Consider the following 26,472-nt stretch of genomic DNA (forward strand, 5'->3'; position numbering starts at 1 on the left):
GACCTTGCTTCTTTGCCTGTCGTTTGTGTGGGGTTGGAGAAAACAGTAAAACTATGCTTAAAAAATGTTAATGGTAAGGAGCACAGTTGTGGAAGAGGAGCATTAGCTGGGAGTTACGGGATAATAGCTTAAAAGGAAGAGGAAAATGAAAATTTGAGATTAACAGCAAGAAATCCCCTGGGTAGTGAAATTTGTCAGTCAGTGCAATAACCTCCTTATTGCTTGGCAAATATAAAATAAGCCTTGACAAAACACCTTAAAGGTCATCCCTCCCCTCCAGCTTTTGTGACTCATGGACCCTGGGGAATTTTTAGCTTCCTTAGCTGGTTACAGGTATTCCTTCAGACATCTCTGGCTCCTGATGATTTGAGCCAGCGGAACACCCTGCAGGTGTTTTCTAACTGCCAGTGGTCCAAAGCACAGACCCACTCTTCTACCTACATTATTGCTGTGGTGCTTCACTGAAGCAAGAAGGTGTCTGTGCCTGTCAGAGCTGAACTGAAATCTGTGTTTCCATGCATCATTTTCCATAGGATATTGTCTCATTTCTCTCTTACGGTTCACAAAATGGATATGTCTCCAGAAGACTATTTTTTGCTGTGTTTCTGTGCAGTACTTGGTACTGTCATGCTGTTTCCTAGTCACTATCTTACTAATACCTGACGGCACAGTCAATTAATTGTAGTAAATAACAGTTGCGAGTTGCCGCTTGCTGAATCGGTGAACATTCAGAACATAATTCCCTTTCAAGCCAACAGTTCTTCCAGAGAGGAGAGATGTTTTTCCATGGTTACTTAAACTAAGTCAGCCAAGATGCTGATGAGCCTTGTCTGTTGAGATTCCTCATCTCCCTCCTCAACTGAAGCAACATCCTGGCTTTTTCTTTGAGGGTGGCACATCTGAAAGGCTGAATGGGAGCTCCAGATTAGAGACAGTGTGCTTTTCCGGAAGTAACTGGAGAATATAGCCTTAAATATGCACAAGAAGTGAAGGCTCAGGTGAGGATCAGTCCTTACTGCAAAGAGTTTGCTAGTATAGACAGACTTAAGCATCACTTTAATGGAGAGACTGCTGATTTTAACAAGAGTTGCTCTGCCAGTGAAACTTGCCCCGCTTCCTTGAAACAAATAAGCCGCCCTGGCTCTGATTTTACTGGTGCAATTGTATCTGTGCTAGGTGCTTTGCTAGTCAAAAGGTCGTAGCAAATTGCTTCCATGCCACATCTTATTCTAACAAGAGCTGCTCAGCAGAGCCATGCCTAAACACTAGGAAACTGGGAGATGGAAAATGCAGAAGTGCTGCAAAAAGACCAGAAACTATAACAAACGGTTACTATATTAAGCAGAGCCATTTTTCTGTGGCTTGTACTGTGAACTTGTTTCTATTTCTGATGATCTGAAAACTGGGGCAGATGCCAATTTGGGGTAAATTGATCTAGTTCCACTGAAAAGAGGATGCTGGGGTTTTTATTAGGAAGGGACCTGGCACTGAACATATTTTCAAAACATCTTTAATTGAACCACTGCACTCAAATGAATATTCAGAGAGAGAGCTGGGTGCCTTTAGCACAGTCCCTGGGGAGAGTCACTGTGCGTTCTCACAGATAAGAAAACCTCAGGAAATTCGATGTTTCTATTAGACTCCTAGTACTTCAGGGGAAAAAAATTGTTCAAAGGCAGAGAAAATACCTGGAGAATGTAACTGGAGGAAAACTGCCACAAAACTTCTGAGAAGACCTCATCAACTCTATGTTGTTGCTTCTGATAGTATATTATGAAACAGTTCAAGCCAGAAAAGCTTTTAAGCGTTGATGGATTTTAGTCTCCTAGGCTATTTATTTTATGTTACTTTTTTACTTTTTTTGGAAAATCCAGGCCTTTTCCAAAGCAGATTCCAAATAGCAAAGTATTACTTAACCCTTTCTAGTTTCCTAGTGCTAGTCCCTGAATTCAGGTTTTGCCTCTGTTAAGAAAAAAAAGTGGGGGGGGAAAGAGAGAGAGGTAAAGCCTTTTTCTAAATCCTTGATTTATTTAAGCTGAAATTTCTTGCCACCACACCAACAGTTTTATTAGTCCTCAAGTGTGGATCCTGTGAGTCTTCCATGTGCACAGCCTGAAACCAGAGCAGCTCTCCTCTGTGGTGAACCTAGGAAGTGCTCTGCTGGGGAGGACTGGGAATTTACCTTTTAGAAGCTTGTAGAGCATGTTATGCTCTCTTACCGTCAACAACTTTTCCTCCAAATTAGCCTTAGCATCATTGCAAAAGCATTTATTAAGGAATCTCTCAGGGGTTTATATCCCATTTACATCATTGCATTTATTATATTCACACCATTACATATAGCATATGTGGTATGTGTATATAGAAATATACAACTTTAATTCTGAGGATTTTATTCTATTTTCATCTCCAGTTTCAGAATGTTTTGAATGGACACATGTATCGAGTAACTTGGACCTGGAATAAAATGCAAAATGTTTCAGTTTCCAGATATCAATTTAAAGAAAATATGCTATTCCATCCTGAAAGAAAGGTGGCCATTTTTATTCAATTTTCAAGCAAAAAAGCCAACAACCTGGTATTCTTGTTTACCACATTGGCTCTCATAGAACACAACCTAACCTCAATTTCCAGTTGTTCCCATCTCTGCTGACACAGTCAGTGAAAACCAGAAAGTAAACAAGACATGACAGTGCTCCTGGCTCTGAGTGGGAGAGGACCTGGAGGGAGGTTGGCCTGCTTCACATTCGTGTCAGTGCCCACTGGCAATAACGATGCTATTTATACTCCATGCTCTGAATGAGCGTTCTGACAGCTCTCCTCTCAAGAGCTGCTGGGCAAAGTCATTGGGGTGGTCCCAGGCTGGCTTCCCGTGGTTACCACCCCAGCTGGGCTAGCCAAAATCAGGTCTAGTTTTGGAGAAAGGTATGTTCCAGTGGCCTCGGTTACATTCATTTCTGTTACATCTTCACATGAAAGCAGTTGTCTTGCAGATATCTCTGCCGTGTGGGTTGTCATGGCTGTCTTTTTGCTTCTTACATTACTCATCAGCAGCAATATTTTCCTCATAGGAGAAATGTTGTGTGCTGGAATATTCAGAGTGCTTGAGACCTTTGTTTTAGAGGCACTATTTAATCATCATAATATACAAAAGGATTAAATCGAAGCATTACCCAAACTTATGGTTGAGTTGATTGACTTTCGCACTCATATCTCTTCTGTACCCTTCACACCCAGGCTGTGTGTGTCTGGACCAGGGATGGATGAAAAGGACATGCTTATTGGATGCCAGCAAGGTTGTGCTCAGTGCCTGTTAAAATCAACTGTGACAGGGAAGACGTTAATAATACGGGCTGAGTTCATCGTTTTAATTGAGATTTACAGAGTCTCCCTTATCCATGTAGAGTCCCAACAGGCAGAATTCAGTTGGTGGAACTGCAAATCAGCTAGGATCACTGAGCTGACAGTCTCCATCAGCAATGTCCCATCATCCTTGGGAATTTGTTTAAAAGACAGTATAGCCAGCAGAACTGTACCTTTGGAGCACCATGTGGTGCAAAGCTGGGTGCGTGCCATGTATTCAGTCCCTGGTCGACTTGGTCTCCTCTCTGAGCACCAGCAAGCCTTCTGCCTGGAGTGTAGGACTCTGGTAGCCCAAGAGGGTAGATCGGCAGTATTTTTTTCCATCCTTTTTCAAGTTGATGTATTTCACCCCAACATAGATGATAGTGCCTGGATTTTCCAGACCCTGTTACTCTGACCAGCAGTTCAGTGTGGAGAGCTGTGAAAGAGATGCTCTGTACAGAGCAGGGTCCTGATGGAGCAAGCCTTCAGGGAGACCATGGCAGCAGCCTTTCAGCAATGGAAGGCTTTTTTGTATACTGTCACAAACACTTCTGGTTTTTGTGCTCAGTGTTGATTTTCCATAACCATAGTTTTTCAAATCCAGCCCTGCTTCTTCCCATCAGTGGCTTAAGCTCTGCTGATTCACTGACTTCTCTCATATCACATTTGCACAGCACTTTGCTGATAGTTCCTCGTTCTCTTCCTCCTTGCCTTGACAACTCATATAAGTCTCCCAGTTAAGAGTATGAATTATTTGCTGCCTCATTCTTGATTTTCAGATAGCAATCAAGAGTAGCTGAATAACTGCCTAGGAAAACCCAAAAATGTAAAAAATAAGTGTAGTTATACATGGATAACTAACTTCAACAGTGACCTTAATAGAGCTTGAGAAATAATGATGAGAGCTCTGCTTGAGGAGTTCACAGCTTGTGGGATAATCTGTTGTCAGAGCCACTGGATCATTTTTTATTTGATTCTCCTAAAAATTTGTCTTTTCTAAGAAATATTTTAATTAAATGTGAAACAAAAGTAAGTGAAATTCTGTAACACAGTAATTAATCACAGGAGTTAAGCTATTTTCCCCTTTGTATAAGAAAATATCTTTCAAGCCTAAGCAAAAAACTGTTCTCCTACTTAGATCACAGTAGTTAAATGCTTATTATACCTTGCTGATATTGCAGGAGACTTCAAAATAGAAATGCCTAGGTGTAAACCCAGTGTGAGGCTCTCCTCTTACCTCAAATTTGCAGGACAGCTTAGTAATAGTATTTTTGTCTAGTTTTTGAATTGGGTATTGTGCTTTAAAATTATCTAGACTTTTCTTTTAAATTTATTTTTTTCCCTTGGAATTTTATAAATTAAAATTAAAACTAGTTAAACTTGTTCTCCCACTCACTCATTTTCCAGATTCTTAAAAAAAAAAAATCACTTCCATTTGAAGCCTTATGGAAAGAGAGAGAAGATTTTTGGGTGGGAGTGAGAATGGAAGGATTGGGAGATATAAAGCCACAGTTGGCAATCCTGCTTTCTCACATTTTATAAGACAGTAAAATCTGCATATGGCAGATGCTCTTTTTATAAGGAGAAAGAAACCTCTTGTAATTTAAGTCAGGATCTCTGGGACTCTGCTGGGTGTGTTTTTAGAAAATTTTCTGGAAAGCATCTTTAAGTTTTGAAAGCAAGCAAGTTGCTTGGCAGGTTTTTAGAGTGGGGAATTAAATATAAAAATCAGAATGCTGTATTAAACTGTATCATGTAGTAAATGCAGTATTGTTTGCAGGTGCTGGCTCTTGAACTGGCTAAGGGATGCTAAGGTGTTTTTTTTCAGCATGCTGCCAGGCCCCATCCTCCAGGAAGAACTATGATTAGTCTGTTATGACCTCGGAAGACCAATTTTTCAGTATTTTCTGGCATCACTTACTGTATCTGATTAAATTCCCAGAGATGGCGTGTATTCAGACAAGTGCAGGGTTAGCTGTCCAGTTCCAGTCCATGGTAGTGGGAAGATTGATGCTCTGGCACTACTGAGCTCTGGGAAAAGACAACACTGCTTAGAAACCCCAAAAGAGACTTCAGAGCTGCTCTTGCGGGGTTGTGTACACCAGGGGTGGAAGGACAACATGACCTTTGGGCCTCCTGATTAATATTGCCAGAGAACCTCCCTGTTGCATGTCAGATAAAGGATGAAGCAAAGTAGAGCATTATGGGACACAGAAAAGCCTACCTTCACCTTTTAATCTGTTTGAGTTTGCAATCAGAATAATGGATGAGAAGAAGTAATTTGGATGGGGCAGCATAAAGCAGAGCAGGCTCTGGATAAATCTTCTCACTGATAATATGGAAAGGCATTTCAATATTTGGATGAAGCCTGGCTGCATGGGATGAGAGAACAGTGCTAATGATGCTGAAACAGTGGTCCTGAAGGGCAAAGTTAATCCTGGTCTTGTGAAGGATGACCAATACATGCAGTGTTGGTAGGGAAAAGGAAAGTCTGCTTTGTCCTTGTCATTTTTAAGTTGATGATGAGTCATGTAAGCCCTTTTGAGGGGTGAGCTGAGAGCCAGGGTATTGTTAGGGGAACTGGTTGTGGTAGAAAGGTAATTTTTTGTTTGTATCTAGGTGGATCATAGTTATTAGACACATAAGAGAAACTTAGGTCATACGAAAAGGTCATAATAATATAAATGGAGGCAAAAGATTGGAGTGGCAGATTTGGGATGTGATAGACTCTGCTGAAGAGTTCCTAAGGAGAGTCAGGAGGAAGTGGAAGCATGCAGACCATGGTGGGGAGCAAGATGCCAAGGAGGAAGGATGTTCACTGCTCAAACAACAGCCAATTAAGAGACTGGACATCTGAGGTTTAGTGAGTATCAATGCTGGAGACAGCTCTGGAGAGGCCATGTTAGGACCTCAGCACCTAAGGACAGCATTAGAAATGCTTCAGCAAATAGCACGTTTGGTGAATTTGATGAATTGAAATCAGCAACCAGAGAGGTATAGGGTAGGATAGTATAATTCTTTTTATTTAGCGAGAAATATTAATGTGTCAGAATTTGTTCTTGTTCTGCCTAAAGAAAGAAGTCAAAATGTCATCATTTCAAGGAACGAGACAAAATCCCTCCCCTTTGCAATCAGAGATACTAAAGCCAAAATAAAACAAAAAAACTTATAAAACTGAGAAGTGTTCTGAAAAGAAATTATTTGTTGTCCAGACTTTTGAAATGTCACTTTTTGTTTCAATATTCCTCAACAGAATTATTGAGAATATTTTAAATAAGTGGGGTTTGAGGGGAATGTTACTTTGACACAGTCCTCCTCCCAAAAAAAAGATGGTAACTGAAATGAGGTGCTTTTTTTCCCTTGAAAAAGTTCTTAGTCCTGCAGACATTAAAAACAGTGTTTTGCTTGAGGATATTAGAATGTTCGTATTCTGGGAAGGAAATACTGCCAAAGACCTGAATAAAAAACACAAGACTGAGGAATAAAGCCAAGAGGATGTGGGTAGTGCAGGTGGGAAATGGAGAGAAAGTTGTGGAAAAATGGCTTTGTGGTGAGAGGAAAAAAGAAAGTGGAGCTTACAGCTGCCGACAATCTTGTCATCATTTGCTTTGCAGAAGTCAGCTGGAGCTGCAGGGAGCAGAGGGCTGGTGGAGCACATTGCACCTCCCAAAGGCACGTGGCAGTGGGTGCGGACGGCAGCAGGCAGGGCCGGGGGAGGCAGCCTCCGCCTCGCTTTGCACCATTATGCTTCCGTGGAGGCAGTCGGAAGCCCAGCTTAGCAAGAGGGGCATGTGAATTACTTGGTGACTTCACAGGTAACTGGCTGTCACAGCAATCTACCTTACTGCTGCTCTGGAGGCAGCAAATGCACAGGAGGCTGCAGACCTTCCTTTAGCCAAACCTGAAATGTGGTCTGAATTGCTCTGGGTTGTCACTTGGTTGGGGCAAGTATCAGCTGGGATCCAGCTGCCTCTTATGTCAGTGGTGTGGGCGACCCTTGGACCTCAGTCAGGCTATTTCACCTTTTGGTATTTATAACCAGAGCCCTGTGCGGATTTTAGGAACGCACATTTCCACCAGCTCCATCTCTCTTCTGCTCCACACTGATCCAGCCAGGCAGTGCACAAGTGTGAGGTTATGCCCGCTCCAATACCCGCACAGTAACTCTGGAGAACCAAGTGACTTAAGCCTAAAGCATTTTTACTGTGTTTCACTGCAAATTTCATTTCTTTATGATCATCAGTTACTGATTCTTTTTGTCAGCCTGTCTATTCTAAATAGCAGCTCAAAGCCTTTTACACTGGCTAAGGAAGTAATGATTTTCTCTGTAAAGAATCCTGTGGTTTCCTACAGCAGGAACTTTATCAAAATAAAATCAGAAACAGTTAATGGTGGCTGCAGGATTTGTAACAAGCATGTGAGCCAGGAATGAAAGCAGCATCGGGTGTTTTTCCTTCTTTAGATTAGTTTTTTTCCTGGTTCAGTGGATTCTTTTTTTCCATTTTGGATTTTCAATATGTAGCCTTAGTCTGAAAAGAATTAATTTCCTTTTAGAATTATTCTAAACCAGAAAGTCTCTAAGCACATTTGCAGTATTTCTGTGTGGCACTGGTATTTTTGCCTGGCAGGACTCCCTCCACCTGAGGTGAAATCTTACAGCCCCTACGCATTTCACACAGTACCTTATGGAAGGAAGAAGACATTTTAAATTGAAAGGTGAACTCTTGCATGGTTGCTGCAAAAGCCTCGCCTTGTGGCCAAAATCCTGCTCAGACAGAGGGATGCCGAGAGGCAGGAGAAGGGCTCTGCCCAGCCATTGCTTCTCTGCCCTATCTGGTCTTGGAGCAGACCCCTACAGACCCAGTTCTGCTGCTCTGGATGGCCTAGGATGGAGAACTCCTGTTTTCCATGAGTCTGCAAGAGTCTTGGTTCTTAAATTTTTCTTAGTTCCTTTCTTCCTTTCCTGCAGTGATAAAGGGAAGCTTCCAGCAACTGCATGTGGTGCCTTCTAAGAAGAGGAATTCTGCCCTGTTGAGACACATTGATACTGTGAAATAGTTGGGTCATTTTTTGTAACTTTTCTTTCTGCTGCTCTCTTCCAGGTGCACACGTTCAGAGGCCCACACTGGTGTGAATACTGTGCCAACTTCATGTGGGGCCTCATTGCTCAGGGAGTAAAATGTGCAGGTAACAGTTGTTCTATCTTCTTTTCCGAAGACAATCCTGGTGTTGTAGCTATGTAACATGTTGCCTTCTCCACCATAACACCATGGGGCAGGGTTCCAATCAGGCCCCTGTTAAATGGAAGAAGGAAGTGTATCCACTCTGCTGCTGATGTTTTCAGGTATCTGTTTCAGTAACTCACTGGAGTTACACAAAGCACTTCTCAAGGACTCATGGAGAGGAAACAGTAGTCATCATTAAGGGTTTTTTTTTTCCCCACCCTTTTAGAATGGAGGATGAAAAAGATAGATGCATAATTAGTTTTATTCCTTTTATACTATTCTGTGTATTGGTAGGTGTGAGAAAGTCGCTGAGGATCTTAATGGGCATCAGCAAATTTCATGTTACTGCTCTGAAATAGACATTCAGGTTAATTTTATATGTAAACCAGTAGACTCCCACCATGCCAGAGACCCTAAGTCATGTGTCCTACTTGCAAACTGAAAAGAAGGTAAGAAAAGGGGTGATGAATAAGGGATGCCTACTGAAATGTTACATAAGCACTCAGGTGCTGGTAGAGATCTATTACACGCATGGGTGTCACTGCAAGCATTTCTATGATAAAACCTCTCTGAAGGAGAACAGTTTACAATGTTATTGATAAGATTCTTCTGAAAAGAAAGGACAGTCAGCTTTTTTGAAAGGCAAAAAAAAAAGGATCAAAGAGGTCAAAATAGTTTACTGTATTTGAAAAATATTTTATGATATTCTAGCAAGGAACCATATTTGTAAAAATGGTGCAAAGAGATGTTGATGTATGAAGACCTGCATACGTTGCCCTGGAAACTGAATTTTCAAGCTAATTTAAGAAAATCTGCTCTGTCTAAGGCTTTCTGAAGTCTTGTCTCAAGCAAATAAGAAGACTTTTTATCACAGAACTGTGAAATAATGTAAAATTTAAAATAATTTCTAGCCAAGTAGGATTGGAATATTTTTAAATTCTTCACCCGTAATTATTTGAATGCAACATTTTGTTGTTATCAGTAACCTCTGCACTGTCCAGGATGGATTAGAGAGTGCAGCTCTGTTTTAAGACATGATTATGTAAAAATGGCATTTCCTTTCTCAGTATTTTCCCTCTACTAAGAATATGGGGGTGCAGCCACATCCTTCACTTGTGAATGAAATTGTACTTTTTACTGCTGTTGATTTTATACAATGCTAGGAGAGAAAGAAGAAGCTTAATTTTGGTTTTGAACTGTTATCTCATTAGTCATTTTTTGATGATGCTTGAATCAGTAAGTGTGCCGTCTTCCTTCCTTCCTTACCTCAGATTCCTCAGTTAGGGTATTTAGGAGAGATATCAGATATTTTTCAGATCAGTGTTTGGTAACTTTGATCCACAAAAACAATAAAAACAAACAGTATGAAGACTTGAAATACTGCATGTCACTGTAAAATTAATACTATTGCATTTACAATTAAACCCAAAGATTTTGTACTGCCTTTTTTTTTTATGAAGTAGAGCTGATTTTCTAGATTTATGCAGATTTTCTAAATTGTAGATTGGGAAAAGCTTCCGAAGTATTGTTTTCTTTTCTTCTTATGAGAATGGTAATAAGTACTTCATGTGTCCTTTTTTCTCCTTGCAGCGTAGAGGAACATATGTGTATTAGGTGACTTCATAGGTTCAGAAACTATAATTAGGGTTTTCTGTCTTGTGTGAGGTTTCATGTCGCTGTTGGTAGCTCCCAGTAATTTCTGTGATCTTATTTATATTTTTAAATCCCATGTCGTACAACCACACTTTCTTGCTGGAGTGACAGCAAGGTATTGGGGCAGGAGGATGCTGAGGTTTATTGAGCCATGCTGAAGGTCATGGGCACAGCTGGACAAGCTGCTGATGTGCAGCACCATGAGCTGGGGTGTGAGAAGGACCCATGGGGTAGTGAGGCTGCCAAGCAGTGCTCCTTCAGCCCAGAAGGTCTGGTTGCTGCAGTGTGTCCTGCCTGGCTCGCTTGTGTTTGAGGAGCAGAAGAGTCAGGCTTTCCCAAGGGCATGGGTTGCAGCTGACCCACCTGGCTTGTCCTCCCCTCACCACAAGGCTGGCTTTGAGCCACTGGCCATCCTCAACGATAGCTTCCCAAGGGCTTCCCAGAGGATTTTATTCTCATAGGTTTCATACAAATCAGCATCTTGGCAGAGGAGAGGAACCCTGGGCAGAGCCCTGTGGAGGTGGAGATGGCAGGGCAGGATCAGCAGTTCCCTGCTCTGCCTTGTCTGTGTCTCACTCCCAGCAGTGTCTGCCCATTCCTGCCAGCTGAGGCTGTGCAGGGCAGCCGAGCCAGAAGCTGTGCAGACCTGGGCGTTTCAGAGGAACGTTGGAGGTACACAGACATATAGTGAGGGCCTGTGTAACCAGTGTTAACATGCTAGTGTGGAAGAGCTCAGGCCTTAGTGTAGTGAGTTTGGCTGAGTTTATGTGGTCTTACAGTGCTTTAAAAAAAAAAAAAAAAAGGTAATTATTTTGCTTCTGAACTGAGATATTTTAATATAGAGACAATGAGGCACGGTAAACTAGGAGCCACATGAGGCCATTGCTTTTCAGAGTGGAGTTGTACTCCAAAAAAATTACAGCTTTTAGCAGGACACAGCCTACTTGCATTCAAATGGGGTTCAATGCCACTCCAGGGAAATCCACAAAATCTGTTTGATGGTCTGTACAATCATTTTATTGGAAATACCTATGAGCAAAACTGTATGGATCATAGGAAGTTTTATGCTTTTTAAAGCATCTACTTTTTATGGCAAACAGTTGTACATCTCAAAAGGATTCTGTTGTGCAGAAGTGGTAAGTTTAACAAATAGAAATGAATTACTGCATGGACTGCTCTCGACCATTTTAAATCCTATTCTCTGCAGAAGCACAAAAACATGCAAGAAGATAAGTGTGAGACAGTCCAAGACTGGACAATAAAGACAAATGTTACCCATTTCAGAAAGGAGGAGGAACTGGAAAAAACAGAGCTTATTTCTAATGGCTGATAGTTTATGTTACACAAACTAAGCCAATCCTTTGAAAAATAATAAACCAGAACTAAATATTCATAACAGTACACATGCCATAGCAACCAGAAGGATGCCTTAGCAACTTCAACTTGATTCATGCTTTGTTCCAGTCCAGTCCAGCATAGCTGAATGTGTCCCTCTCTGTCTTTTGGCAGAGCGTGTTCAGTATCTTGTCAGGTATGATTAACCCCTGGAAGGTGGATTCTCCCTAGCTTATCCTTGTTCAAGATTTATGGCAGACAAAGGAGGAGGACCGCATCTTTTACTTCCATAAAAATGAGGTGTAAACATAAAAATATAAAAACATAAAAAAAAACAAAAAAAAAATATATAAAAAAACATAAAAAAAATATATAAACATAAAAAAACATAAAAATGAGGTGTAAACACGTTGGACAGCTGGTGGATGATTATTAGTTGAAGTAAGAAGTTGGCTGCTATCTGGACTACAAGAGTTTGGGGATTAATACAAGCCACCAAACATGGGAAGAACTTCATTGTCTTCCGAAATTAAGACTTGGGGTGATGTCCAGGATCTGGATCTTGTAGGACATTAATTGGTGGACATAATATGTGGTCTGACTTCTGCTGAAGATATATCTAGCAGAAGAGGAATAGTTTCTTTTTCCTTAGATGTTATTCTCTCAAATTTGATCTTTATTTCATCAACTTCTTTAAAGACAGATTTGCTTCCTTAGAGTGAATCCTTAAAATAAGCATCTGCCCTACTGCCTGAGGGTCATACTTCTAACTTTTCCATCCAAGCCACAGGCCCTTAAAAATTTTGTGATATGAAGGCTCATCTGTATGCAAGGAACCTGCCTTTTCTGATGGCATACTCCATCTCTAGTGTGCTTTTCTTCAGGCTTCTGCCATAAGTAGAAATTACTGAAGAAGTATTTGAAATTATAATGCCACCACCTTGTGTGAACATTGAAGCTAGTGAAGGCATAAGAGTTTGCCCCAGCTCAAAATTGAGTGCATGAACTTAGAAAAACATATTCTTAATTACACTTCTCCCATGTAAGGCTCCCCCATCCTCATGGGGCTCATCCTGTTGCCCAAAATGTGTTCAGAAGAGAAACTATTAACAATATTCAAAGAAAATTTGCAGATGTGCACCAAGGAGTTCATTCTGTGAATGATACGAGCATGTAACACCTGGTAACGTTGACAAGAGAATAATGTGTGTTCTCAGAGACTAGAGCATTAATGGTGCTCCATTAGGTAGTGTACTGCCCAAGTGGACTGGTAGACAAGTAGATTAGTAGATTTATTAAGCTACTGCATGTGTCCAGCTCATCAGAACTCTCTAAGTCCTTGCTCTGTACCCTTTTGATTGTTGTCTTTAATGAATAAGCAATTTAATCAAAAGGTTTCTTTGGAACAGGCTGGTTACAAAGCATTAATTAGCTTATCTTAAAAATAATTTTATTTAAATCTATTTCACTGGATGCTTTTGATAGTGTTTTGGGCTGCTCCTTGTAACACCTGGCAGCACAACCTTCTGAGGCTGTACAGGAAGCACCATTTCTGCTGCCTTTATAGATTTGCTCCAAACCATCTCAGCTTGCCACCCATACACCACTTGCCTATCTTTTGCTTTCCTTGGAGCAAGTAACTTCTCACTGGAGAACTGATAAACTTGCAGCAGAACTATCAATGTGCAGGCAAGCAGCTGCCACTAGCTGAGCCCAAGCAATATTGCTGCCAGCCCTGAGCACAGTAAGCCCTGTGGTTCATTTTCAGAATTTTTAAAGTACAGTCTCAAAGTGGGATTGTTTTGTGAATGACTACTTAAGTGTTTAATTTCCCCATTTCATCCATTTCCTTCTCCAACAATTGAAAGATGTACAACTGCCCCATTTCCTTTTTCTATTTTGTTTTGCCTTGCTATGAAATCTTTTGTGTTGGACAGCCCTGTGCTCCTCCCCTGGTGTGTAAGGATGAAGGAGAGCACAAAGGAGCCTGTGCATCCCAAGGCGTTAGTTTTGTAGGCAGAATGCTCACGCTTTTAGTTCCTGGAAGACTGGCTGACAATCTTGTGACTTAAGTCAGCAAAGGGAAATGCAGAGTGGGCTCATCATGTTGCCCACTCTCAAGGTATTTTGGATGATAGTCATGAAAAGCTCCCGTTCTGCCCACACTTGTGCCTTAAAAACACATCCACGGTCCTTCTGAGATGTGCACCCAGAATCTGCTGGTTGTAGAACGCAGGGCACAGACGGTCAGCCCAATATAGGCCAAAAGAGCAAAGCAATGCCACAGGGGTCAGGGCTGTGGGAAGGGTACTGTTTGAAGACCAGTCCCTGCCCACCCCCAGCAGGTGGTGATGCTGTTGGAGATGTGACTGCCTGACAGGCTGTTCCACCAGCTCGGGATCTGGTGGTGTTCCTGTGAGGAATGAGCTCCAGAATTTAAAATGCTAATCAGACAGAGCCGTTCCCATGGGGAAGCTCTTCTGGAGCTATATATTCTTGAAACTGTAAGTCCTAAAAGCAGCTTTATCTTCAAGCCCACGCAGACCTGGAAACTTTGAGCAAGCCAGCAGCCCACTGCCACCAAACGTGTCCAGCTTGTGGAAGCACAGATATTATGTATTATTTTGATTTGAGATAAGGGGGAATTGGCTGGTTTGATGGGCTTTTTTTCATTTTTCATAAGCTCTGATTTTTCTGTAGTTTTAGGTAATTTTGTTGCCAAGTAACTAGCTCCCTTCTAGAAATTCCATTCTTAGAATGATGTGCCCTGTAGTGCATGATATAGTGGTGTGGATGAAAGCAGGTTTTAGGGAGCAATTTTTGCCGTGGGGCTGCTTAATGAAGTGGCTTAAGACTGGTGGGACCAAGGTTGCTTCCAGATGTGCACCACACATTAACAAATAACACATATTTGAGGCAGTGTGGCAGCTCTAGTGTGGCCACCCAGGTTGCAACAGCTTTGCCAAGGAGGAGGAAGAGGGCAGACCTTCACAGCACCCTGCTGCATTCTGCTTGGAAGCACAAAGTGCAGCATGTGGGGCCAGGGGTTGCTGCAATCACTTACTTGTTTGAATACTCTGCATCCCACAAAAACATTGCTTACTCTGCTACAGAAAAGAACATTAAATTATTAAAGAAAAGCTGCTAACTCATGAGTGATGTATGAGAGCAAATTCATTTCTAACCTGTTCACCCTTGCAAAAGTAACAATGCCAATACTCTGTGCTTGTGTACAGCCCATCATCTTCAGCTCACCAAATGTAAGGGTGTTACCCTGTCTGGTGGGTGCTGCAGTGGACCAGCCCAAGGCAAGACAAGATGCCAGCACCCCAGCTCCATGTTTCCCACTCTTCTACACTTACCATAAACCTCTGAAGAGTCTTTTGGAACTTTTTGTGGGTGATGTAAATCTACCTTTTAGCTCTTAAAGCTGTTCTTCAGCTGTGATAGAATGCATCGATTTTCTTTGGGATAATTCAGAAATGTAATTAGAGTGATGTATGTAGCGTAAGGTATCATTCCAATGGAGCTTGATCAGCAGCCATGTTAGCCAGTAAATCATAAACCACAGGAAATCTAAAACTGATGGAAGTCAAATCAAACAGTACAACAAAAGGTGACAGCTAGGTATATTTTAGTCTCTGCAAATATTTATATTGTGTGCTCATGGGGCAGTATTAACGTACATATATCTTTTGGCTCTGCTCAGGCATTAATATGAACGTGTTATTTGTTCTTTCAGCCCAGTGGACTAATATCAGTATTAGCTGTTTCTAAAACATTACCAAACCTTTTCCTAGGCATCATAGGAAACTATTGTTAGGCTGGTTGTAAATTTAGTACCTCTCCTAGAAGTAATGTCACAGCCCACCTGAACTCCTAGATCAATATGCTGTTAAAGCCAGGGCAGCTTAGCACAGACTTCTAAACCTGTCATCTAAAATTACTTTCTCCCTACCCCTCTTAAATTTCCAAACTTCCTATAAGCTCTTGAGTTTATGACTGCACTGGGTTTGATCACATGTGGTGTATTTGAAAGTTGGCCACAGTATCATAGCACTGTAAAAAAGCAATAGTAAGAGTGACTTACAATTCCAGTTCTGAGAAATTATCTCTGTATGAGGTGAAATTCTAATTAACCAAAGAAGTTTTACTATTGACCTGCAAGGGCTCATGACTGCATCTTTTACATCTGTCCTATATTATTATAGCAGATGTATATATATCAGCAGATACAATGCTTTAGGGGGATTTTTCTGTAGCTCCTCACCAAGTTATATACCCAGCCAGCTCTTAAGTGCTGATGAACTTCTGTAAGAAATGGATAAGGTTCATGGTTACTTCAGGTCCGGAGTAAAGCTGCTACACCAATTCAACTATTCTGGATTTGTTTTGACATAATGAAAAGTAAATAGACCCTCAGTTGGAAATTAAATTAATCCTTTTGGTCTTAATGAACTCAGCCAAATCATGAAGCTCATGTGTAAACAAGACATCACCATGCAGCAGCACGCAGAGGAATTCAGAACTTGGCTTTCTTGTTCCTTCCTAGTTGGTTCTAAAATAATGGGGTTTGAAGCTTTCAATGCATCTGCAATGAGAACAGAGGACATTTTTTATCTAATAATATTCAATTTGCAGGATAATTCCTGTCTTTTAGTACTAACAAGTAAGCAGAGTATAGTTAAGTACAAAACTAGCAAATTCCCAGTGCTCTGTGGAGGGTAGGACTGACCTCCTGCCATAGCTTTCTACCTTGCTGGAGTTAGCAAGACATTATGCTTAGTTATCAACTGAAGCAGGGACTAGTGACCAAGACATGGATGTTTTGCCTTTCATGAAGTATTGTTAGTTGGGGATAGAGGCCCACTTTGTAGGAAGCACAGTATTGGTGAGTTTCAGCTGCTTTATTGGGAAAAATACAATTTTTCTTATGCAAATTCACTGAAATTTCATAGAAGTATTTACTGATGGGGAATTGCTAAAGTAAGATGGTTTCCTACGCTTACATAAGAGGCAAAAAGCCTTGGTTATTAGAAGGACACCACATAGCCCAATAATATTGAACATAATGCTCACACGTTTTCTAAACATTAAGTATCTGAAATATTTCTAGGTTTTAAATGTTTCTCAGGAGTGTTGGGAAGCCCTTAAGCAATGGGGTGGTACAGAAAATCTAATCAAATGCAAAGGAGGAATAAAAGAGAGAGGAGAAAAGTTGACTTCTGCATTTGTAATTATTATTCTGGTATTAATGAGGTCAGATCAAAAGCCCATCTGAATCTATGGGATTAGCAATAACACAATTATTGTCAGAAGCAAGGTTTTCACACTGAAAACATTTCTGTAAGTTAGAGATTTTAATGAATCGAAATTTTCTTGTATATAAATATAATTAGGATCATCTCAGTCAAGGCCATAATTGGTTTAAGTCAAGTGTAAGATACTTGGGAGTATGATTTGATTTTTTCTCTTTTTTTTTTGTATATTTTATTCTTAATTATCCTTGGATTCCCAGAAACATAACTCTGAGCTATATTGCTGTCTGTGTGAAGCAGCTAATTTGCACGCACAGAACCGTTCATGAGTCCTCATGAGTGTGGTGCTGCCATTCCAGTCTTGTAGACATCATTTTTGCCAGACATGCTAGAGAAGTTCATGCATTTTGGAAAAGGTGCTTTTTGCAGCAATTTTAGGAATTCTGTGTACAATAATTATATTTGCATTTGTAAATACTGTTACTGAAAAGTTACAGTTTCAAAGTAAAGGAAGTCAAGAATTAAGATTTCCTATGTGGTCTCAGATTGCTTCCCTTGTGTGTGTGTTAAGATGTTGCCTCTAATTATTTGACTACTCATTATTTTTACTCCACAACTTCATCTATGTTTTGAAAGCAGACTGCTTTAATAACACTTATTCAGTATTTTGTCTTCTTATTTTTAAAAGTGCTGGTCTTACTAATGACGGAGGATTCAAACCTTACACCAAAGATGAGTAATTTTTCCTCCACATTTCAGCAAATATTTAACGAATTTGTTTCTACAAGACCCAGAGGAGACAAGAACAGCTTCTCCTTGCCATGTTACAGCTGAAGTAGTGACACACTAAAGGGCTCAGGTCACAAGTTTCCAGTGAATGTGGGTTCCCTATTTAAACCACAGAGGGACTTGGTTTTTCAAAGTTCAGGCAAAATGTAGCAGAGGGCATAGATATTTAAAGTGCAGGTGGAGCTCCCCTTGCCTGCGCTGGCTGGGGTGCTCAGAGTTTCGTTCCATGCCCAAGAACCATAGGTAGGGAGATGCTGGGCATGTACATGTTCACACACCTTCCAGTTTGGGGTCTTGGAGTGCTTGATTAAATGTGGGATTTAAATAAGTGCTTGGGTGAAAGCAAGACTGTTACTGTTTTTGCTCTGTCACCAGTGAGATGACTTAGCAAACACTGAAGGAACCCGAGTGCCCAAACTGCACTTCTCCACGCCTGGAGGGGCAGCAGTGGAGCCTGCCCCTGCCCAGGGCTCCCAGGCAGCCCACTGGGATGTGTTGCAGCTGAAGTGAGCCCAGAATAGGGCTGTGGGTCAGGGCAAGCCACCAAGGCTGCCCAGGGTGGGCCCCAAGGTACCCCCAGGAGTAACAGCATTTTGGGTTGTATGGTTTTGCCCACAGAGGCACTCACAGCACACAATTACAACCAGGAGGGAAATTCAGTGTTCTCAGTTCCCTACGTGTGCATTACCTGCTCCTCACAAGGAAGGGAGTTGCTCCTGCACAGAAATACCTAAAGAGAATTCTAATCAGCCATTTCATCTGGATCAGGATCTGTGCAAGTTTTGACTGATTGAAGGTGACACACTGAACTTTAATTGCAACCAGAGGTTCCTAAGTGACAAATCTTGTTGCTTTACAGGCCTTTTAAGTAAACAAAGTGCTTTTAGCAGCAGGCTGCAGCAGACTTAGTGGAAATTAAACTTAGCCATGAATTCTAGGATTTACTGTGTTGGAAAAAACGAAGTCAAATAATCTGGAGCTTTAATGAAAATACAAATACTGGCAAAATCAACAGGAATGAAATACGAACAGAATCTCAATAGATACCCAGTACTGCAGTGGGAGAAGAAAGTACAGATTCTCATCAAGGCATTGATCCTTCAAGCTCCTACGTCCCTTAATCCTGCAGAAATCCAGGGCTCTCCAGATGGCAGTGCAGTGAGGTACAGAAATGCTTGCAGCACTGGAGTCCCGGTGTATATGGAGTGCCCAGCAGAGCATGCCAACCACCCTGACTGCGATGTGCTGCCATTCTTGCCAGGTGCTGTTTCCTCACAAGCACCTGTGAGTCTGCATTGCAGAAGAGGAGAGATGGCAGCGAAAACAGTCACACAGGGCCAGTGCCTCAGGTCTGCTGCCTCATGGTGCTGATCGCAGTGTGGGCTTAGCTTCAGGGGTGCTGTATTGCTCTTCCCATCTTCACAGTATAATTGGTGGTGTTTTCCTAGATTTTTCCTTCCCAAACCCTGAACATTATATTCTCGGTGGGTTTTAGGCAGAAAAATATTTTCCTATACCCTGATCTCAATTAAGTTTCACTTAAACTAATTCTCATTCTCCATGTTTACAATAAAGCTGTGGAGTTATTTGTTTGTTTGTTTGTTTTTTAATTATTCCTAAGTAATTTTAAAGTAAAAAGAATCATTTTGGTGCCTTACAACACTGTGTCAGAAACATTCTCTGAAATGCCATCAAAATTCCAGCCACTTTAACTTAGCAAAACCCTTTGTCAGCTGCTTGGTAGCAAGAAGTCACCAACCAGCATGGTGACCCCCATCTTTGTTTTACAGCTCCCCTCCAAACAGGGGAACAGGCAAGGGCTGCCATACCTGGCCAGAGCATAGGGGTCCCTGAAGGGGTTCAGGTCTTGGCATTGCCTTGCCAGCACACACTGCAGAGAGGTTGTAGCCTGATTGTAACCCAGTCCCTACCTTCATCTCCCCCAGGAGATGTCCAAAGTGTCAGAGTCCAGGACTACACTGAAGATAGAAGTGTTAGGAAATCCCCAGTAACTTGGGAAGAGAGTCTATGTCATGACAGCAATGTATGTAATAGTTGTGGGGAGCCCTAGCTCCTCATTTGAAAAACCATATGGAAAGTTTGTCACTTTGTGTTAGACCTTCTAGGGGTAGAAAAACATCTCGGGTAGGAAATCCTTACTTCAGGGCTATCCCTGCCTCACACATTTGATGGTTAAGGACCCTCAGCAGAAGTAACAGTTGTGAGCTGAGGTCAGACCCTGCAGGAGCCGTTCATACTCCACAGTCCTGACCTTGGGATACATTTTTACCGAACACCAGCCTAATCATATTTTCATTTTTTTTTCTCAGATTGTGGTTTAAACGTGCACAAGCAGTGTTCCAAGATGGTCCCAAATGACTGCAAGCCAGACCTGAAGCATGTCAAAAAAGTGTACAGCTGTGACCTTACCACACTAGTAAAAGCACACTTCACTAAGAGACCAATGGTAGTAGACATGTGCATTAGGGAAATTGAATCTAGAGGTAAGGCATCGTTAATGGACTTCTGGTGCTTTGCTGATAATCCATTTAGATTGATCTGGGTCATCTGGGTTTCTGCTGAATGTATGATTGTTCAAAACAGATTTGCACAAGACATTTTATGACTGCCAATTACCCTGCACAGCTAATATTATACTTTGCATTATTTCATGGTTCATACCCATTTATAATTTTTATAGATTCTGCTAGAAATTGCTTAATAGACAGTTACTGCTTCATAGTTATATATTGGCACCTAACTTTCCAGTAATATATTTATTTAAAAAAATTAAGTGAATGTGGTAAAACAAAGGCAGTTAGAATTGTTGTGTTCCCTCTTGCTTATTCCCCATATCCACACTGAGTGTCCTTTTCTAGAATTAGCGTATTTGTTTTCATTCTGAAATAATGACCAATCATCAAGTATGTTAATCTCAGTTATTTTTAAATCAGTTGTAATTGGTTTAATATGTTTCTTCAGCTCTGAAATCATTTGCGTAAACATAATTTAGTGCTGCTATAACAAGACAGCTACTGCAAGGGTCAAGGTTAAAAACCCAGGATAAGGTTTCATTCTAGAGGAAAAACCTGATAAGGCTTTTAAAACATGCCTGCTTTTTCTGCCTTAAATGAAAAACCTGGCAAGAACCTGGGTAGAAGGAAACTAAAATTAAGACTAATTTTAATATTGTTAAAATGTTCATTGCAGGTCTTAATTCCGAAGGACTATACAGAGTCTCAGGATTTAGTGATCTTATCGAAGATGTCAAAATGGCATTTGACAGAGGTACAGCCTTTCCTGCATGCTGGAACTTTGTGCTGATGTATTAAATATACACAGCCTGTGTCTCATGCTCCACTGCATCAGTGGTCTGAAGGAGTCCGACAGCTGTGCTGGCAGGAGGGGAGACTCCCCGTCAGAAAAGCATATCAGCTTCACTGTGGCCTTTATTACAAAAAATCTACTTTTCTCCTTCCATCAGTATCTGTGCTCCAGTAACCATGTGTGTAGGAAAGGACAAAGCTTTCTGAACTACTGCCCTAGTTTGCAAGTAAAACTACGCTCAGAGGGCTGGGGGAGGGATAGAGGGTAAGTGGTGAACTGCCTTAAGAGGGCTGTGCAACTTAAATCCATCTTTCTGGATGAAAGCTCCAAAATAATAAGATGAATGCAATAGTGCAAACAAAGTTTGAATTATTACAGACTAAAAGGAGGTCAGTGAGAACAAACTCTTCTCTCTGAGAAAAGGCAGTGGGAACATTAAAAGCTTTCCAGCTGCAGTCCCCCTATCCCAATAGAAATCAAGGCCAAAATCTGTACTGGAAACTCTCTTTCCTGTTTCTCTGGAGGACTGGACCTATTCAGACAACATCTGTCTCCTCTGCAGTGTTAGCAGGGTGGGGATGTGCTGGGGAAGCCAAGTTCTCGATCTGTATCCGCTGCAGTCCAGAGTAGGTAGTATGTTGTAGCTAAATGGTGAACACATGTTTTTCCTATAAAAATGGGGGGCTGTGGACAAAGTTGGTTTTCTATCTTTTGCTTTTTTCCCCAGACTCCCCTGATTTTTCATTCAGTGTTGACAAATGTGTTGTTTGGCAACACAGTATGTTCAGAAATGGCTAAATGTCCACACATTAATACAAGACAAATTCTGCTAGATCAGGCAGGCAAGTTTGTAGAAAAAATCCAACAAACTGTATTTTTTAGTAATTATTTGAAACAAAGAAAGAATATGTTTCTTTATAAAATGCTTGAGGTTTTCACCCTGAAATGATGAAATTCACAATCCAGTTAACTCTGTTATACTTCTAAAAACCGAAATCTGTAGTCATGTCTGTTTCAATAATGTTTGCTTAACAAAGTTATTATTTTTCTTTTGAATGCTGTTTACATCTGTTTACATTTCCAAGGCTTTAATGTCAGTGCCTTCTCCACACAGATGGAGAAAAAGCTGATATTTCTGTGAATATGTATGAAGATATCAATATTATCACTGGTGCACTTAAACTGTACTTCAGGGATTTGCCGATTCCACTCATCACGTATGATGCCTACCCAAAGTTTATAGAGTCTGCAAGTAAGTATAACACATTTTGCTCCTGCTTTTCATTCTCCTTTTCTTCTCCTTTTTGTGCTGTACTGTCCTATTAATTTAATAGCTGTTCCATCAGCTCTTACCCTGCATGCCCTATTTAGTAAGGATTGCAGGAGTAGATATGCACTGCACATTATGACCTGACTGTGTGATGCTATGTGATTGTGGTTACATTTTTCTTTGCCTTTGTCACCAGGAATGCTTCCTTTTAATCACACGTGGATTACATCACTTGTGCACCTTGCATGAATCCCTGGTACTTGACAGTGTTATTTAAAGTCTGTTGGGGGTATGTTGCCAATAAGAAAGTGATTTATGGAAATGTTTAGAAATAAGATGTCATTTGTTTCTGGAGTTGTCCATTTTGAGTGTTTTCATAACCTGATAAGCACTCATCCTCAGGCCACCTTTGGGGCTGGCCTTGCAGAAACTGGCCTTGCAAGCACAGCAGTAAGCCCAGCTGGAACATCTCTCCCGAACATCCTGGCTGCCTGAAGCATCTCTGGGTTGTAGTAGTCACACCAGCCACACCTGGAAAGGTGTGAAGTAGCTGTGGGTAGAAAACAAGGGCTGGCCTTACTGCTCCTCTGGAGAAGGTTCTTCCCAAGTAGTATGGAGACAGCCAAAGGCACAGATGGCAAAGTTCCCAGTACCTTGTACTCTCCCAGAGTTGCACCTGTAGATTACTTGTGCAGAAATAGTCCAGTCAGCAAGGATTGCTGGAGGAATTTTTTTAGTAGGCTGCAGGGAATCTTTCAGTGGAGTGCAGTTTGCTTTGGGGAGTTTTCTTGTCCAAAACTAGTCACATCCTGATGGTGCTCTGAGCACCATTTTGGGCAGGCAAATCCTCTGCTATGAGTAATCCAGCAGAGCTGTGAGACCCTGTCTTCTGTGCAGGCGACCAGTTGTTGCCTTTCTGTGTGTGAATTCTGGCTGTACATGTGGTGACAGTTGAGCATCTGTGTTTCAGAAACCACCGATCCGGATGAACAGCTGGAAATTCTCCATGAGGCGTTGAAGCTGCTGCCGCCTGCACACTGTGAAACATTACGATATCTCATGGCACATCTGAAGAGGTAGGTGGAATAGCTGGAAAGAACTCTAAGCCAAACTCATTTTTAGCAATCAGTCCATGTTAGCACCTCCCGAAAAGTCTGGTCAAGGCCCACCAAATCCTTGAGAGGGACTGTGGCAGGGAGTGGTAGTGTGCACAGCAGCAAATACTCATGCACGGGAGTTCATCTGTCTTAAAGCACTTGAAGGAAATAAGTAAAAAAACTCCACAGTGTTGAAACACAAAAGTCATCTGCCTAACAAATATGTTCTATATTTAAGGTTACAGTGAATATTTACAGTAAAAAAGCCATTCGTACCTCTGCGAGTGATAAGTCACTCCCTGGTCAAGAGATTAATACAGCTTAATGATTATAGACTGGTGTCTTTTTCTGCTAAATCTCATCTACCCTTGAGATTCCTGACACCCTAAAAAGCATGTCAGGCACTTGGCTTGAGCTGATTAGGCAAAGTGTTAATTGGACCTCCAGCCACGTGTCCAGTGAGCTCTGCCTCATTACTGCAGAGCCTCTTGTTCTACCTGCCACTTTCTCAAAACTGTAGGAGCATAAGTTCTGTGTGAGGTTTCTCCTGCTCCCCAAGACATGATTGAAGTTGGTTAGTAGGCTGAAAAATTGTTAAAGAGAGTCTGACAGATGAATATCCAGTACAACAGCACAGATACTATTTCATTCAGGAAAGCGGGGGGGGGGAGAAATTGATGTGGCATGTTAGAGTATCCATTTTAGTTTCTTGAGTAACATGAACTTATTATCAATATTAAGAATCTTTCCTTTCCCTTAGAAAAATACTTTATTTTAAGCTCTCTTCTGCTTTTTTCTTTTTGTAGTTCTTCTGCAAATAGGAATGCGTTGACTCTGCTGAGTGCCTCAGGCAAAATTCAGCTACTGCGTTTCTGCCTGATTTGTCCATTTATTTCAATGACATTTCTAGCAAGTGTTTTAGAATGGACACAGGGATGAGAGACATGGGAACAAAAAAACACACCTTACAGCTTGTGAAGTGTGAAGAAAATTTTTCCTCACCCTGTTCAAGAGTAGCTGTTGCTGCTCTATTTAGCAAGTTCCTTTTGTGCATCACATTTCTGGTATAGGTGAATGATAAGGCAGAAGGGTGAGAAAATTCAGTCTTTTTAAACTTTTTAATTCTTTTGCTGAAAGAAGCTGTGAGCTGTTGTCTTGCTGCTGAATTCAGGTAATCAGACAATCAGGTAATCAGGTAATCTGGAGTATTTACAGACTGGAGACACAGCAGTTTGGTAATATCATCTGACTTTTTAAATAAAAGTTAAGGCAGAAAAGGAAAAATGGAAGAAAAACCTTGAGGTTTTATTTTTTGTATACCAAAGGATTTGTTCATGCAATGCAAGTGAGCACAGTCTGTGTGCGTGGCAAGAGGACAGAAACACTGACTCACCACAAACCCACACAGCATTTGCTTTCACTCAGTTCTGAGTGTTTCACCTGACACTCCCATATGTGACCTGCTGGAAATGGCGGTCTCTCCTTGGGGAAGGGCACACATTCCTTTCCGTGGGAAAAGGCACACATTTCTGTCCAGTTTTCTTGGGTTTCAAGCGTATATAGGCATAGTTTGGCACAAAAGAAATGTGAAAATCACTTTTTTTTTTTTTTTTTTACAGAGTAACACTCCATGAAAAGGAAAATCTGATGAGTGCAGAGAACCTGGGCATAGTTTTTGGACCAACTCTTATGAGAGCGCCAGAGCTGGATGCGATGGCGGCATTGAATGACATCCGTTATCAGAGACTTGTGGTGGAGATGCTTATAAAAAATGAAGACATTTTATTTTGAATATTTTGGGGGTTTTGTAATAAAAAAGGAAGCAACAGTGTTCTATGGATGAAGGAATATTTTAAAGTCATTTAATGGCTCTTGTCACTGAATTCCATATTTGCTAGAGCTTTTGGTGTATTCAGGATAAAAATGAAGGAACTCTTTGTCGTTTCTGTAGTGCCATTCAGCTGATGTTGAAAAAGGTTAACACATACTTTCCAGTACTAGTAATCATGGGTGTTTATCATGGTAAAATAAAAAACAAAAAGCCTAAAGCTAGTGCATGATTTGCTCCCTGTTCTCCCTGTTCTGGTGAGACTCATTCCATGAAGAAAACAACTGAACTGGTGCAGCATCTTTGTTCTGGATAGTTTGTGATTGTAATTCAGCATGTTTCTCCGTGTAAACCTGTTGTGAATTTGCTTTTTTGTTCTATGTAATTGGTTTCTGATACTAAAAAGAAGGCCAACTTATGTGAAATGGAGCCTCTGGCTATTTATTGACATTTTATATTATTCTCTTCCACTTTTGGGACTGATTTCTTCTTGGGTTTCTTTCCATTTTTTCATCGTATAGTAATTTGTTTTGATCAGAAACAAAGTTGTACTTTAAATGTTACTTTAAGTAATTCTCAATTATGTTTATGGTGGTTGCAGTGAAATCTGCAATGCTGAACAGTGTTCCTTTATTATTATTGCTATTTCAATTGTAATTTTGTATTTTTATCTGGCATGCATATATTAATTTATTAAATTTTGCTTTTAGAACTCTAACATTAAGCTATTTATTTTTACTTAATGAACATATTTCAAAAATACCACTTGTTTCATTTTTTACATTGGTACTTTAATCCCAAACAACCTCTGACTTTAAAGCAGTGAGTTAGACTTTTACCAGTCTTGACAAGACCATTCTGATCTAAATACTTTGGAGCCTGACACTTTGCTAAGGTTCCCACAAATTCCTTGCTGCTACGAAAAATCCTTTCTTCATTGTCCAAGATGCCTTTCAAAAATGCTTCAAAACTCTTAAATAAACCAAAAAAATATTGTCAAACCATCTACTTCCTATTTTATATGTATTGTTATGATTACCTATATGAACTGGAATTGCAGTTTACAATTACACAATTGTAGCTGCCCAGAGTAGAGAGATACACCACTGAATTTCAAATGCAGATACATCCCATAACATTTGCTTTGTACTTCAAACATTCAGCTCTGGTGCAAACACTTAGCCTGCCCTGCAAACATCATCTGGATCAGGAGGAGAAGGACAAGGAATAATCCCCTAGAGATCACAACCAGCTGTGTTCCCTCCTGTTAGTAATAAAGTGTCTCCCTGCATTCCCCTTCCTGCCTGCCTGGCTAGGAGAGGAAAGGAGAGAAAGTGGCTCTTCT

General features: G+C 40.9%; 1 protein-coding gene across 1 annotated transcript in view; it reads left to right on the forward strand.

Moving 5' to 3' along the window:
* LOC103764165 (N-chimaerin) overlaps positions 1 to 25,552 on the forward strand; it is a 30,319-nt gene extending 4,767 nt beyond the window's left edge. Inside the window, exons 2-7 of the mRNA XM_018071804.2 lie at positions 8,448 to 8,532; positions 19,936 to 20,109; positions 20,816 to 20,893; positions 22,047 to 22,184; positions 23,173 to 23,278; positions 24,919 to 25,552. Coding sequence (XP_017927293.1) covers positions 8,448 to 8,532; positions 19,936 to 20,109; positions 20,816 to 20,893; positions 22,047 to 22,184; positions 23,173 to 23,278; positions 24,919 to 25,090 — 753 coding nt within the window. The 3' untranslated portion in view covers positions 25,091 to 25,552. The remainder of the gene's footprint in view (positions 1 to 8,447; positions 8,533 to 19,935; positions 20,110 to 20,815; positions 20,894 to 22,046; positions 22,185 to 23,172; positions 23,279 to 24,918) is intronic.
* The last annotated feature ends 920 nt before the right edge of the window (positions 25,553 to 26,472 follow it).

The sequence above is a fragment of the Manacus vitellinus genome, unplaced genomic scaffold, assembly GCF_001715985.3.
Source record: "Manacus vitellinus isolate BGI_N305 unplaced genomic scaffold, ASM171598v3 scaffold_20_pilon, whole genome shotgun sequence".
NCBI classification, from domain to species: domain Eukaryota; kingdom Metazoa; phylum Chordata; class Aves; order Passeriformes; family Pipridae; genus Manacus; species Manacus vitellinus.